Source organism: Hyla sarda, unplaced genomic scaffold, assembly GCF_029499605.1.
Source record: "Hyla sarda isolate aHylSar1 unplaced genomic scaffold, aHylSar1.hap1 scaffold_69, whole genome shotgun sequence".
Classification (NCBI taxonomy): Eukaryota; Metazoa; Chordata; class Amphibia; order Anura; family Hylidae; genus Hyla; species Hyla sarda.
Window position 1 is genome coordinate 405867 of NW_026610707.1, and position 15286 is coordinate 421152.

General features: G+C 50.5%; 1 protein-coding gene across 2 annotated transcripts in view; it reads left to right on the plus strand.

Annotated features, from left to right (window-relative positions):
* Positions 1–15286, plus strand: part of TRIM66 (tripartite motif containing 66) — a 46160-nt gene that overhangs the window by 238 nt on the left and 30636 nt on the right. For both annotated transcript variants that reach the window (XM_056554369.1, XM_056554370.1), the window contains exons 2-8: positions 1295–1433; positions 1569–1695; positions 4678–4794; positions 5399–5513; positions 6418–6564; positions 7346–7463; positions 10487–11364. In XM_056554369.1, coding sequence (XP_056410344.1) covers positions 1295–1433; positions 1569–1695; positions 4678–4794; positions 5399–5513; positions 6418–6564; positions 7346–7463; positions 10487–11364 — 1641 coding nt within the window. The remainder of the gene's footprint in view (positions 1–1294; positions 1434–1568; positions 1696–4677; positions 4795–5398; positions 5514–6417; positions 6565–7345; positions 7464–10486; positions 11365–15286) is intronic.

Below are 15286 nucleotides of genomic sequence, written 5' to 3' on the forward strand. Positions count from 1 at the left end.
AACAAGATAATTACTGGGGGAGAACAGGTGCAGCCCCCACCCATACCTCACAGCTGAGGGTGCGTTACAGTGTGTATAATCCACCATACCTCACAGCTGAGGGTGCGTTACAGTGTGTATAATCCACCATACCTCACAGCTGAGGGTGCGTTACAGTGTATACAATACCACCCATACCTCACAGCTGAGGGTGCGTTACAGTGTGCACAATACCACCCATACCTCACAGCTGAGGGTGCGTTACAGTGTGCACAATACCACCCATACCTCACAGCTGAGGGTGCGTTACAGTGTGTACATCCACCATACCTCACAGCTGAGGGTGCGTTACAGTGTATACAATACCACCCATACCTCACAGCTGAGGGTGCGTTACAGTGTATACAATACCACCCATACCTCACAGCTGAGGGTGCGTTACAGTGTGTATAATCCACCATACCTCACAGCTGAGGGTGCGTCACAGTGTGTACAATACCACCCATACCTCACAGCTGAGGGTGCGTTACAGTGTGTATAATCCACTATACCTCACAGCTGAGGGTGCGTTACAGTGTGTACAATACCACCCATACCTCACAGCTGAGGGTGCGTCACAGTGTGTACAATACCACCCATACCTCACAGCTGAGGGTGCGTTACAGTGTGTATAATCCACCATACCTCACAGCTGAGGGTGCGTTACAGTGTATACAATACAACCCATACCTCACAGCTGAGGGTGCGTTACAGTGTGTATAATCCACCATACCTCACAGCTGAGGGTGCGTCACAGTGTGTACAATACCACCCATACCTCACAGCTGAGGGTGCGTTACATTGTGTATAATCCACCATACCTCACAGCTGAGGGTGCGTTACAGTGTATACAATACCACCCATACCTCACAGCTGAGGGTGCGTTACAGTGTGTATAATCCACCATACCTCACAGCTGAGGGTGCGTTACAGTGTGTATAATCCACCATACCTCACAGCTGAGGGTGCGTTACAGTGTATACAATACCACCCATACCTCACAGCTGAGGGTGCGTTACAGTGTGTACTATACCACACAGCTGAGGGTGCGTCACAGTGTGCACAATACTATCGCTGCACTGCCAGTGCTTCTCACAGCTGAGGATATGTTACAGTGTGTATGTACTTAGTTCACAGAGATTTATCTCAGGATGGGGATGGCAGCAAGCAGAGATCTTGGAAATTACTAAAAAAGGTTTATTTTATTGTATAAGTGCAGACAGTGCTGGGACTTGTAGTTCCCCAAGCAAATGATTTCTTATCCTCTGTGTTCTAGACTTGTTATGAATGTACGGAGAAGAACCCGGCGCACAGCCTCTGCACCAAGTGTAACAAGTGGTTGTGTAGTACCTGCGCCGAGCAGCACCGGCACGGCAAGGCGTCCGGGGAGCATTACCTGGCGGCATCACAGAGAGGTAACAAGAGGTCACCCAGCTCTCCACAGACCCTGCAGAGCATCTACCCCTGTTGGTGTGACTCAGCTCTGCTACATTGTGCCAGCATACAGCTCCGTTATGTCACATGACATTGTAACGTTTTTTTTCATACAGGAAGCGAAGGATCCAGTAACCACCTGATCTGCCCGATCCACAGCCAGGAACCGCTGAAGCTATTCTGTGAATCCTGCGACGTCCTGATGTGTCGCCACTGCCTGGTCCTGGAGCACAAGGATCACAGGTAGCAGAGTTATGTCCTGGACATCAGTGCTTTACAAACAGGGGGCCTCCAGCTGTTGCAAAACTACAACTCACAGCAGGCCTGGACAGCCGTAGGCTGTCTAGGCATGCTGGGAGTTGTAGTTTTGAAACAGCTGGAGGAACACTGTTTGGGAAAACACTGATATACATAGTATATGCCCTGCAGATTATTACACCTCTGACCTCTCTACAGATCTGCAGAACATCGCTCTGTCCTCTCTACCTCCTGATACATAGTGATATATCCTGCAGATTATTACACTTCTGACCTCTCTACAGATCTGCAGAACATCGCTCTGTCCTCTCTACCCCCTGATACATAGTGATATATCCTGCAGATTATTACACCTCTGACCTCTCTACAGATCTGCAGAACATCGCTCTGTCCTCTCTACCTCCTGATACATAGTGATATATCCTGCAGATTATTACACCTCTGACCTCTCTACAGATCTGCAGAACATCGCTCTGTCCTCTCCCCCTGATACATAGTGATATATCCTGCAGATTATTACACCTCTGACCTCTCTACAGATCTGCAGAACATCGCTCTGTCCTCTCTACCTCCTGATACATAGTGATATATCCTGCAGATTATTACACCTCTGACCTCTCTACAGATCTGCAGAACATCGCTCTGTCCTCTCTACCTCCTGATACATAGTGATATATCCTGCAGACTATTACACCTCTGACCTCTCTACTGTCTGCAGAACATCGCTCCGCCCTCTCTACCTCCTGATACATAGTGATATATCCTGCAGACTATTACACCTCTGACCTCTCTACAGATCTGCAGAACATCGCTCCGCCCTCTCTACCTCCTGATACATAGTGATATATCCTGCAGACTATTACACCTCTGACCTCTCTACAGATCTGCAGAACATCGCTCTGTCCTCTCTACCTCCTGATACATAGTGATATATCCTGCAGATTATTACACCTCTGACCTCTCTACAGATCTGCAGAACATCGCTCTGTCCTCTCTACCTCCTGATACATAGTGATATATCCTGCAGACTATTACACCTCTGACCTCTCTACAGATCTGCAGAACATCTCTCCGCCCTCTCTACCTCCTGATACATAGTGATATATCCTGCAGATTATTACACCTCTGACCTCTCTACAGATCTGCAGAACATCACTGTGCTCTCTACCTCCTGATACATAATGATATATCCTGCAGACTATTACACCTCTGACCTCTCTACAGATCTGCAGAACATCGCTCCGCCCTCTCTACCTCCTGATACATAGTGATATATCCTGCAGACTATTACACCTCTGACCTCTCTACAGATCTGCAGAACATCTCTCCGCCCTCTCTACCTCCTGATACATAGTGATATATCCTGCAGATTATTACACCACTGACCTCTCTACAGATCTGCAGAACATCGCTCTGTCCTCTCTACCTCCTGATACATAGTGATATATCCTGCAGACTATTACACCTCTGACCTCTATACAGATCTGCAGAACATCGCTCTGTCCTCTCTACCTCCTGATACATAGTGATATATCCTGCAGATTATTACACCTCTGACCTCTATACAGATCTGCAGAACATCGCTCTGTCCTCTCTACCTCCTGATACAAAGTGATATATCCTGAAGATTATTACACCTCTGACCTCTCTACAGATCTGCAGAACATCGCTCTGTCCTCTCTACCTCCTGATACATAGTGATATATCCTGCAGACTATTACACCTCTGACCTCTCTACAGATCTGCAGAACATCGCTCTGTCCTCTCTACCTCCTGATACATAGTGATATATCCTGCAGATTATTACACCTCTGACCTCTCTACAGATCTGCAGAACATCGCTCTGTCCTCTCTACCTCCTGATACATAGTGATATATCCTGCAGACTATTACACCTCTGACCTCTCTACTGTCTGCAGAACATCGCTCCGCCCTCTCTACCTCCTGATACATAGTGATATATCCTGCAGACTATTACACCTCTGACCTCTCTACAGATCTGCAGAACATCGCTCCGCCCTCTCTACCTCCTGATACATAGTGATATATCCTGCAGACTATTACACCTCTGACCTCTCTACAGATCTGCAGAACATCGCTCTGTCCTCTCTACCTCCTGATACATAGTGATATATCCTGCAGATTATTACACCTCTGATCTCTACAGATCTGCAGAACATCGCTCTGTCCTCTCTACCTCCTGATACATAGTGATATATCCTGCAGACTATTACACCTCTGACCTCTCTACAGATCTGCAGAACATCGCTCCGCCCTCTCTACCTCCTGATACATAGTGATATATCCTGCAGATTATTACACCTCTGACCTCTCTACAGATCTGCAGAACATCGCTCTGTCCTCTCTACCTCCTGATACATAGTGATATATCCTGCAGACTATTACACCTCTGACCTCTATACAGATCTGCAGAACATCGCTCTGTCCTCTCTACCTCCTGATACATAGTGATATATCCTGCAGATTATTACACCTCTGACCTCTATACAGATCTGCAGAACATCGCTCTGTCCTCTCTACCTCCTGATACAAAGTGATATATCCTGAAGATTATTACACCTCTGACCTCTCTACAGATCTGCAGAACATCGCTCTGTCCTCTCTACCTCCTGATACATAGTGATATATCCTGCAGACTATTACACCTCTGACCTCTATACAGATCTGCAGAACATCGCTCTGTCCTCTCTACCTCCTGATACATAGTGATATATCCTGCAGATTATTACACCTCTGACCTCTATACAGATCTGCAGAACATCGCTCTGTCCTCTCTACCTCCTGATACAAAGTGATATATCCTGCAGACTATTACACCTCTGACCTCTCTACAGATCTGCAGAACATCGCTCTGTCCTCTCTACCTCCTGATACATAGTGATATATCCTGCAGACTATTACACCTCTGACCTCTGTCTTCCGGTGACATTTTGTATCTTCTCGCAGGTTCCGCAGACTGGATGAAGCTTTACAGAACCAGCGAGTCTTGTTGGAAAATGTTATAACCCAAGTGGAAGAGAAGAAAATCGTTGTCCAGGCGGCCGGGAAACAGATCGAGGAGCGGTGAGGGCATCGCCCGGGGGTCTCGCTATATGTATTACACAGATTCATACCTTGTTATACAGGTTTAGGGGCCCCTCTATTTACTGAAGACATCTCAGGTCTATAACTCCAGGGACCACCCTGTAACCTGTATAAGTAATGCTGCCCCCCCCCCCCCCCCCCCCATCTGTTTTTGAATTGAAGGTCATGGGGCTAAAATTCTGCAAAAAATTAGAAGGTGAAACAAGCAACATAGCATAATAAAGGGTCATGAAACCTAAGTCTGTAGAACAGTGTTTCCCAAACAGGGTGTCTCCAGATATTGTATAACTACATCTCCCAGCATGCCCGGACAGCCAAAGGCTGTCCGGGCATGCTGGGAGTTGTAGTTATACAACATCTGGAGGCACCCTGTTTGGGAAACACTGATCTATGTGCACAATGCTGTTGGCTCTGGATGTCAGAGGAGAGAAGGTCGGACAAGTGCCACCCTGCAGAATATATGTACGAGTGTATGAGGGGGTGGGGAGAGATCTCTGGTGGCTGACAGTTCTGTGGCCTCTGTAGCAAAACTACAACTCCCAGCATGCCCGGACTGCCGTTTACTTTTTTGTGTGTTTTGCAGGTTGTATGAGTTAAAGCACATGCACCGGAAGGTGGAGAATCAGATAAAGATGACGAAGATGGTGATAATCAACGAGCTGAACAAGAGGATGAACTCGATGCTGGAGCAGCTGGAGGTGAGGGGCCCCCGGGGCCCGGTGTGGGGAGGGGAGATCTGGTTCATTCATTCACTGGATGGGACAGGCCCTGCAGTTTAACCTGGGCCCTGCAGATGATCGCCAGCCCTGCAGATGATCACGGGCCCTGCAGATGATCACGGGCCCTGCAGATGATCACGGGCCCTGCAGATGATCCCGGGCCCTGCAGATGATCCCAACCCTGCAGATGATCCCAACCCTGCAGATGATCCCAGCCCTGCAGATGATCCCAACCCTGCAGATGATCCTCGACCCTGCAGATGATCCTCGACCCTGCAGATGATCCCCAGCCCTGCAGATGATCCCCAGCCCTGCAGATGATCCCCGGCCCTGCAGATGATCCCCGGCCCTGCAGATGATCCCGGGCCCTGCAGATGATCCTCGACCCTGCAGATGATCCCAACCATGCAGATGATCGCGACCCTGCAGATGATCGCGACCCTGCAGATGATCGCGACCCTGCAGATGATCGCGACCCTGCAGATGATCCGCGGGCCCTGCAGATGATCCGCGGGCCCTGCAGATGATCCGCGGGCCCTGCAGATGATCCGCGGGCCCTGCAGATGATCCGCGGGCCCTGCAGATGATCCCTACAACTGTCCCCCCCAGAATACTTGTACCAGTGTATGTGAGGATGGGGAGATTTAGCTGGTGGGTGACAGTTATGTAGCCTTGGTTGTAGAACTACAATTCGCAGCCGCCTGGACAGACGTTGGTTGTTTTGCAACAGCTGGAGGCACCCTGGTTGGGAAAAACTGATCTATGTGTACAATGGCCTCTCAACTCTGAGAGAAGAGTGGGGCAAGTGTTCCTCTGCAGGGACATGTAGGGAGCATGTAGCCTCCGGTCTGATCCGCACCCCATGACTTCTTCTTTGTTGCAGAAAATAACCAGTGAGAAGCAGCAGAAGTTCGAGCAGCAGCTTCAGTCAGTTCTTCTGCTCAATCGGCAGCTGGAACATGTGCAGAACTTTGTGAACTGGGCCATGTACAGCAAGAACAGCGTCCCCTTCCTCTTCAGCAAGGAACTGGTACGTGCCGCACCCACAGGCCGCACAGGGGAGGGTTTGTTACTGGTGCACGTGGGGTAAAATTGTATAAATGTTCTGCCACGTGGTGCAGAGAACCAACAAACCTGACCCTACAATAAATGACCCTACAATGACTGACCCTACAATGACTGACCCTACAATAAATGACCCTACAATGACTGACCCTACAATGACTGACCCTACAATGACTGACCCTACAATAACTGACCCTACAATAACTGACCCTACAATGACTGACCCTACAATGACTGACCCTACAATGACTGACCCTACAATAACTGACCCTACAATGACTGACCCTGCAATGACTGACCCTGCAATGACTGACCCTGCAATAACTGACCCTACAATGACTGACCCTACAATGACTGACCCTACAATGACTGACCCTACAATGACTGACCCTACAATAACTGACCCTACAATAACTGACCCTACAATAACTGACCCTACAATGACTGACCCTGCAATGACTGACCCTGCAATGACTGACCCTGCAATAACTGACCCTACAATGACTGACCCTACAATGACTGACCCTACAATGACTGACCCTACAATGACTGACCCTGATTAGGACCGCCCATTGGATTCTTTACCCTTTAATAACTTGCCTTATCCTGAATATTTCCCCACACTCCCATACATCAATCTGCTCAGCTCCTCTGGCTCTATAACCTGCTTCTGGAAGCTCAGACGCATTGTTCACCATGGGGGGGTCCCCTTTTAGACTTCTCGTTTTTTTTTCATTTTCCTACAGATTGTTTTCCAAATGCAGCGACTTCTGGAGACGAGCTGTGGAAGCGACTTTGGACGACCCCTGAAGATGAAGTTCAGCTGGGAGCCATCTTTTTGGACAAAGCAAATCTCCAACCTAGGTAAGTAGAGGAGTCCGGGGAGAGGGGAGACTTATACCAATTAAGCTCATACCTGGATGAAGAGGAGGGGTATGGGTGGATGAAGAGGAGGGGTATGGGTGGATGAAGAGGAGGGGTATGGGTGGATGAAGAGGAAGGGTATGGGTGGAGAAGGGGAGGGGTATGGGTGGATGAAGAGGAGGGGTATGGGTGGATGAAGAGGAGGGGTATGGGTGGAGGAAGAGGAGGGGTATGGGTGGATGAAGAGGAGGGGTATGGGTGGATGAAGAGGAGGGGTATGGGTGGATGAAGAGAAGGGGTATGGGTGGATGAAGAGGAGGGGTATGGGTGGATAAAGGGTGGATTACATGTTTTATGCTCCACCATGGTATGGGTCCTGATCCATTGCTTCTCTTGCTTTGCACCTATACCTGGTGTTGTTTCTGTGTCTAGTCTGTGTAATCCAGAACCTGTGTATCTTGATCTGTATAGTATCCTCACATGTATTTAGACTTGTTTACATGTTTTATGCTCCACCGTGTTATGGGTCATGATCCATTGCTTCTCTTGCTCTGCCCCTATACATGGTGTTGTTTCTGTGTAATCCAGAACCTGTGTATCTTGATCTGTATAGTATCCTTACGTGTATTTAAACTTGTTTGTGTGTTTTGTACTCCGCCATGGTATGGGTCCTGATCCTTTACTTCTCTTGCTTTGCCCTATACCTGATGTTGTTTGTGTGCTTAGTTTCATGTAATCCTGCTGCAGTGTATCCTGATCTGTATAGTGTCCTGGCTTCAGTCCCTGTTCACACCTTTATTCCTGGTAAACCTGCCGCTATATCTCCTGGTATCCTTTTTTGTCATTACTCTCTGGGCTGTTTATTACTTTGGTCCTTAGGCTGTTGTCTGGATGCTTTATACCTTTCGCTAAACCTCCCTGATATATTTTTGTTACTACTTTACATTCCTTTTGTTATATATTTATACTGGTTCCCTGACTGTTTGTTATAGCCTCTGAACCCTTCGTATCCTGACCTGTATCCCCGACCTCCTTACAGTTCTATTTATTGTTTTGATTTGATGCCTCTGCACTTTAGTCCAGTGAAGGGACCGGCGCCCAGTTGTGGATCTGCTGTCTAGGGCAGTTTCACAAGTAGAAAAATATATATAATAAAGAAATTATATGTCCAGTCCTCAAGGATAGTGAAAAACTGAAAAAATAGAAAGAAGGAAAAAGCAGAAAGAAAAAGGCAAAAAAGATGAAGATTAAAGATATGGAAAAATTGACAGATGGAAGGTCACAAATGAAGGTATGAGATAAATGGAGATGAAACTAATAGCTAAAATAATCCTATCTTGATTATAATAGTAATAAAAAAAATACCTGCAAAATAAAATTTGAACAATAATGTGCATTTATTGAATAAAGTGGTATTAAAACACCTGGGCAGGGCCCTTGCCCAGGTATTAGGAAAAATATGCTTATTAAAAATAAATAAAAAATTGTAGATTGCCAACCTGCTTATAAAAATAGGTATATAGATGTTGATAAAATATTTAGTATCAGATAGCAGCCAATGTCCAAAGTCAATGTAATGATTGTAATCTAGTTCAGCAGCCACAGTGGTTAGAACTGTTCATCAAATAAAGCCAATGTACTATATTGGTAGCAAAGTAGATACAAAGTGTCTGTTAAATGTAGCAGATCAGATGAGAGATACAGTTAAAACTTCCACTTCACTTCACAGAGAGCCGGTCAGTAGGAGTGTAAATGAATACAATATTTGGACATTAGGAGCAGGACCTTATTTGTAGCGTTCACCGTGTGCCACGGCAGCTGACCCTCTCCGGAGCGGCAGACTCCTGGAGGCTGTGATGAATCAGCGCCCGCACGGACTAGAATGAGGGCAACCACCAACCTGGCATGGGTGTAGGGGTTCCTCCGAAAAGGCGTTTAGGAAGGTATGCTAGTCCCAAATGATGAAATGTTATCCTCTGTGATGCAGAGAGCCGGCATCCAATATGAAACAGAGGGTGGGTGAAGTTATGCTGGACACTGTTCGCCCAACGGCTTAAGGAGCAGCAATCAGCTATAAGCCGGCGTCCTCGTGGTGTGAATAGCGCGCTATTCAATGGTGAGACGCAGATTTGGGTACTACAGCGCTGGCAAGGCGTTATCGGCTGATTTAGAGGCTGATATGAACAAAAGATGGTTGTGGCAATACTTATAGATTGAGGCTAAACGCGTTTCATCACTATTGTGGTATTCCTCAGTAGCCTTAATATATTAAACAGTCGGGCGAACAGTGTCCAGCATAACTTCACCCATCCTCCGTTTCATATTGGATGCCGGCTCTCTGCATCACAGAGGATAACATTTCATCATTTGGGACTAGCGTACCTTCCTAAACGCCTTTTCGGAGGAACCCCTACACCCATGTCAGGTTGGTGGTTGCCCTCGTTCTAGTCCGTGCGGGCGCTGATTCATCACAGGCTCCAGGAGTCTCCAGCTCCGGAGAAGGTCAGGATTATTTTAGCTATTAGTTTCATCTCCATTTATCTCATACCTTCATTTGTGACCTTCCATCTGTCAATTTTTCCATATCTTTAATCTTCATCTTTTTGCCTTTTTCTTTCTGCTTTTTCCTTCTTTCTATTTTTTCTGTTTTTCACTACCCTTGAGGACTGGACATATTATTTCTTTATTATATATATTTTTCTATGAATTTTTGGTCTTGGGGTAATTAGACCATACCAGTTTTGATTGAGCTGCGCTGCCCTTGATTTTATTTCACAGTTTCACAAGTAGGCAGGGAAAGGGGTTCTGGTTCATCTCAGGGCAGCGCGACTACCTGACCCACAGGACCATTTTGATCTAAGAATGTATCTAAGCTTGTTTTGAAACTCTCCACTGTTTTTGCTGTTCCTGAGGTAGACAAACCAGTTCCTGAGGAAGACTCCATTTTTGATAAGTCCCCCAATTGCTTAATTTGCCCCATTCACTATATGTCCATAATTCTAAGTGTCTGTGCTTCTCCTTAGGTTGTATACTGACTGACACTGTCCACTTACCTCCTTCTGAAGTGCCCACTTATGGACCTATAGAAGATGTCCAGTCACCATATTACCAGGCTCACCACCCTGTCCCCGCCACCCATTTAGCCACCATCAGTAGTTCGCAGAGCTATGCGCCCACTGTCCAGTGCCCGACCCCGGTATGCTGCGCCCACTGCCACACGCTGCCATCCATCACTAAGAGCCAAACCGCCAACAGCACGGTCAGCCACCACATGAACTTCACCCACTCCACAACCGTCAAGCAGCAGGTGGTCCAGCCCATACAGTACAGCTCTGGGAAGGAGCAGAAATGTCTGTCCCGTCCTCTACGAGTCATTCAACCATGGCTGCCTAACCCACCCCCTCCATCAGAACCGGAGACCTCCCCTTACTGGTCGGACAATCAGCAGCAGCAACGAGCCGCCATCCAGCCCCCCATACAGAATGTGGCCCCTGTGGCCCCTATATGTTCTGTGACATCGCAGGACTTCAGCCAGGTGCACACCGCCATCCCACTGAATACGGCAACACCATTACCGGCCACCTCCGTACAGATGCAGCTGGGCCCAATGCACAGTGTCCAGCAACAGAGACACTCAAACCAAAGCCAGACGACAGTGTGCCCGCCGGAGCCCGGACAGGAGCCGGTCATGCACCACAGTCTGGACCTCATCAACCAACAGTTTGAGCTGGAACAGATGCAGAAAGGACTAGAACTTCTCCTTCAGAGCCAACCATCCAATGTCCAGCTGAACCAGAGCAAACAGCCCCAGCACGTGCAGCAAACCATAGTGGGGCAAATCAACTACATCGTACGACAACCGGCGGCACTGCCCCTGCAGAGCCAAGAAGAGGTCCCGCAGGTCAGTACACAACTTATGCCTTTATTTATGGTGACCGTAAAGTGTCTGTATAAGCCAAAGTATAGGAGGGGGCAGCATGTACGTAATAATAAGTAAAGGTGACCAAGGGGATTGACTGACCATCTAATCCAGATGGGGGTGTCCAGACTCTTTATATAAAATACGCAATGCTTTGTTGTGGATAGGCCACAACCAGGGGGGTCTAGAGAGGACAGAGGAGTCTGGAGGAGGACAGAGGAGTCTGGAGGGGACAAATGAGTCTGGAGGGGACAAATGAGTCTGGAGGAGGACAGAGGAGTCTGGAGGGGACAAATGAGTCTGGAGGAGGACAGAGGAGTCTGGAGGAGGACAGAGGGGTCTGGAGGAGGACAGAGGGGTCTGGAGGAGGACAGAGGAGTCTGGAGGAGGACAGAGCAGTCTGGAGGAGGACAGAGGGGTCTGGAGGGGGACAGAGGGGTCTGGAGGGGGACAGAGGGGTCTGGAGGGGGACAGAGGGGTGTGGAGGGGGACAGAGGGGTGTGGAGGGGGACAGAGGAGTCTGGAGGGGGACAGAGGAGTCTGGAGGGGGACAGAGGAGTCTGGAGGGGGACAGAGGAGTCTGGAGGGGGACAGAGGAGTCTGGAGGAGGACAGAGGAGTCTGGAGGAGGACAGAGGAGTCTAGAGGGGTTTGGAGGGGACAAATGAGTCTGGAGGAGGACAGAGGAGTCTGGAGGAGGACAGAGGAGTCTGGAGGAGGACAGAGGAGTCTGGAGGAGGACAGAGGAGTCTGGAGGAGGACAGAGGGGTCTGAAGGAGGACAGAGGGGTCTGGAGGGGGACAGAGGGGTCTGGAGGAGGACAGAGGGGTCTGGAGGGGGACAGAGGGGTCTGGAGGGGGACAGAAGGGTCTGGAGGGGGACAGAGGGGTCTGGAGGGGGACAGAGGGGTCTGGAGGAGGACAGAGGAGTCTGGAAGGGACAAATGAGTCTGGAGGAGGATAGAGGGGTCTGGAGGAGGATAGAGGGGTCTGGAGGAGGATAGAGGGGTCTGGAGGAGGATAGAGGGGTCTGGAGGAGGATAGAGGGGTCTGGAGGAGGACAGAGGTGCCTGGAGGGGGACAGAGGAGTCTGGAAAAGAACAGAGGGGTTTAGAGGAGGACAGAGGGGTCTGGAGGAGTACAGAGGGGTCTGGAGGAGGACAGAGGAGTCTTGAGGGGGACAGAGGGGTCTGGAGGAGGGGGACAGAGGGGTCTGGAGGAGGAGGACAGAGGAGTCTGAAGGGGGACAGATGAGTCTGGAGGAGGACAGAGGGGTCAGGAGGAGGACAGAGGGGTCTGGAGGAGGATAGAGGGGTCTGGAGGAGGATAGAGGGGTCTGGAGGAGGAGGACAGAGGGGTCTGGAGGAGGACAGAGGGGTCTGAAGGAGGACAGAGGGGTCTGGAGGGGGACAGAGGAGTCTGGAAAAGAACAGAGGGGTTTAGAGGAGGACAGAGGGGTCTGGAGGAGTACAGAGGGGTCTGGAGGAGGACAGAGGGGTCTGGAGGGGGACAGAGGGGTCTGGAGGGGGACAGAGGGGTGTGGAGGGGGACAGAGGGGTCTGGAGGGGGACAGAGGAGTCTGGAGGAGGGGGACAGAGGAGTCTGGAGGAGGACAGAGGAGTCTGGAGGAGGACAGAGGGGTCTGGAGGAGGAGGACAGAGGGGTCTGGAGGAGGACAGAGGGGTCTGGAGGAGGAAAAATTAGTTTTGGGCAGGTGATGGGTGTCTTTATAAGCCAAAGTATAGGAGGGGGCAGCATGTGCGTAATAATAAGTAAAGGTGACCAAGGGGATTGACTGACCATCTAATCCAGATGGGGGTGTCCAGACTCTTTATATAAAATACGCAATGCTTTGTTGTGGATAGGCCACAACCAGGGGGGTCTAGAGAGGACAGAGGAGTCTGGAGGAGGACAGAGGAGTCTGGAGGAGGACAGAGGAGTCTGGAGGAGGACAGAGGAGTCTGGAGGAGGACAGAGGGGTCTGGAGGAGGACAGAGGGGTCTGGAGGAGGACAGAGGGGTCTGGAGGAGGACAGAGGAGTCTGGAGGAGGACAGAGGAGTCTGGAGGAGGACAGAGGGGTCTGGAGGAGGACAGAGGAGTCTGGAGGAGGACAGAGGAGTCTGGAGGAGGACAGAGGAGTCTGGAGGAGGACAAAGGGGTCTGGAGGGGGACAGAGGAGTCTGGAGGGGACAGAGGATTCTGGAGGAGGACAGAGGGGTCTGGAGGGGGACAGAGTAGTCTGGAAAAGAACAGAGGGGTTTGGAAGAGGACAGAGGGGTCTGGAGGAGGACAGAGGGGTCTGGAGGGGGACAGAGGGGTGTGGAGGGGGACAGAGGGGTGTGGAGGGGGACAGAGGGGTGTGGAGGGGGACAGAGGGGTGTGGAGGGGGACAGAGGGGTGTGGAGGGGGACAGAGGAGTCTGGAGGGGGACAGAGGAGTCTGGAGGGGGACAGAGGAGTCTGGAGGAGGACAGAGGAGTCTGGAGGAGGACAGAGGAGTCTAGAGGGGTCTGGAGGGGACAAATGAGTCTGGAGGAGGATAGAGGAGTCTGGAGGAGGATAGAGGAGTCTGGAGGAGGACAGAGGGGTTTGGAAGAGGACAGAGGGGTCTGGAGGAGGACAGAGGAGTCTGGAGGGGGACAGAGGAGTCTGGAGAGGGACAGAGGAGTCTGGAGGAGGAGGACAGAGGAGTCTGGAGGAGGACAGAGGAGTCTGGAGGAGGACAGAGGAGTCTGGAGGAGGACAGAGGAGTCTGGAGGAGGACAGAGGAGTCTGGAGGAGGACAGAGGGGTCTGGAGGAGGACAGAGGGGTCTGGAGGAGGACAGAGGGGTCTGGAGGAGGACAGAGGGGTCTGGAGGAGGACAGAGGGGTCTGGAGGAGGACAGAGGGGTCTGGAGGAGGACAGAGTAGTCTGGAGGGGGACAGAGGGGTCTGGAGGAGGAGGACAGAGGGGTCTGGAGGAGGACAAATTAGTTTTGGGCAGGTGATGGGCAGTACCTGGTATCCCCCAGACATGATGCTGCCCCCACCATGATCACTGTAGGGATGGTATTGGGCAGGTGATGGGCAGTGCCTGGTTTCCTCCAGACATGATGCTGCCCCCACCATGATCACTGTAGGGATGGTATTGGGCAGGTGATGGGCAGTACCTGGTTTCCTCCAGACATGATGCTGCCCCCACCATGATCACTGTAGGGATGGTATTGGGCAGGTGATGGGCAGTGCCTGGTTTCCCCCAGACATGATGCTGCCCCCACCATGATCACTGTAGAGATGGTATTGGGCAGGTGATGGGCAGTACCTGGTTTCCTCCAGACATAATGCGGCCCCCACCATGATCACTGTAGGGATGGTATTGGGCAGGTGATGGGCAGTACCTGGTTTCCCCCAGACATGATGCTGCCCCCACCATGATCACTGTAGGGATGGTATTGGGCAGGTGATGGGCAGTACCTGGTTTCCTCCAGACATGATGCTGCCCCCACCATGATCACTGTAGGGATGGTATTGGGCAGGTGATGGGCAGTACCTGGTTTCCCCCAGACATGATGCTGCCCCCACCATGATCACTGTAGGGATGGTATTGGGCAGGTGATGGGCAGTGCCTGGTGTCCTCCAGACATGATGCTGCCCCCTCCATGATCACTGTAGGGATGGTATTGGGCAGGTGATGGGCAGTGCCTGGTTTCCTCCAGACATGATGCTGCCCCCACCATGATCACTGTAGGGATGGTATTGGGCAGGTGATGGGCAGTACCTGGTTTCCTCCAGACATAATGCGGCCCCCACCATGATCACTGTAGGGATGGTATTGGGCAGGTGATGGGCAGTACCTGGTTTCCCCCAGACATGATGCTGCCCCCACCATGATCACTGTAGGGATGGTATTGGGCAGGTGATGGGCA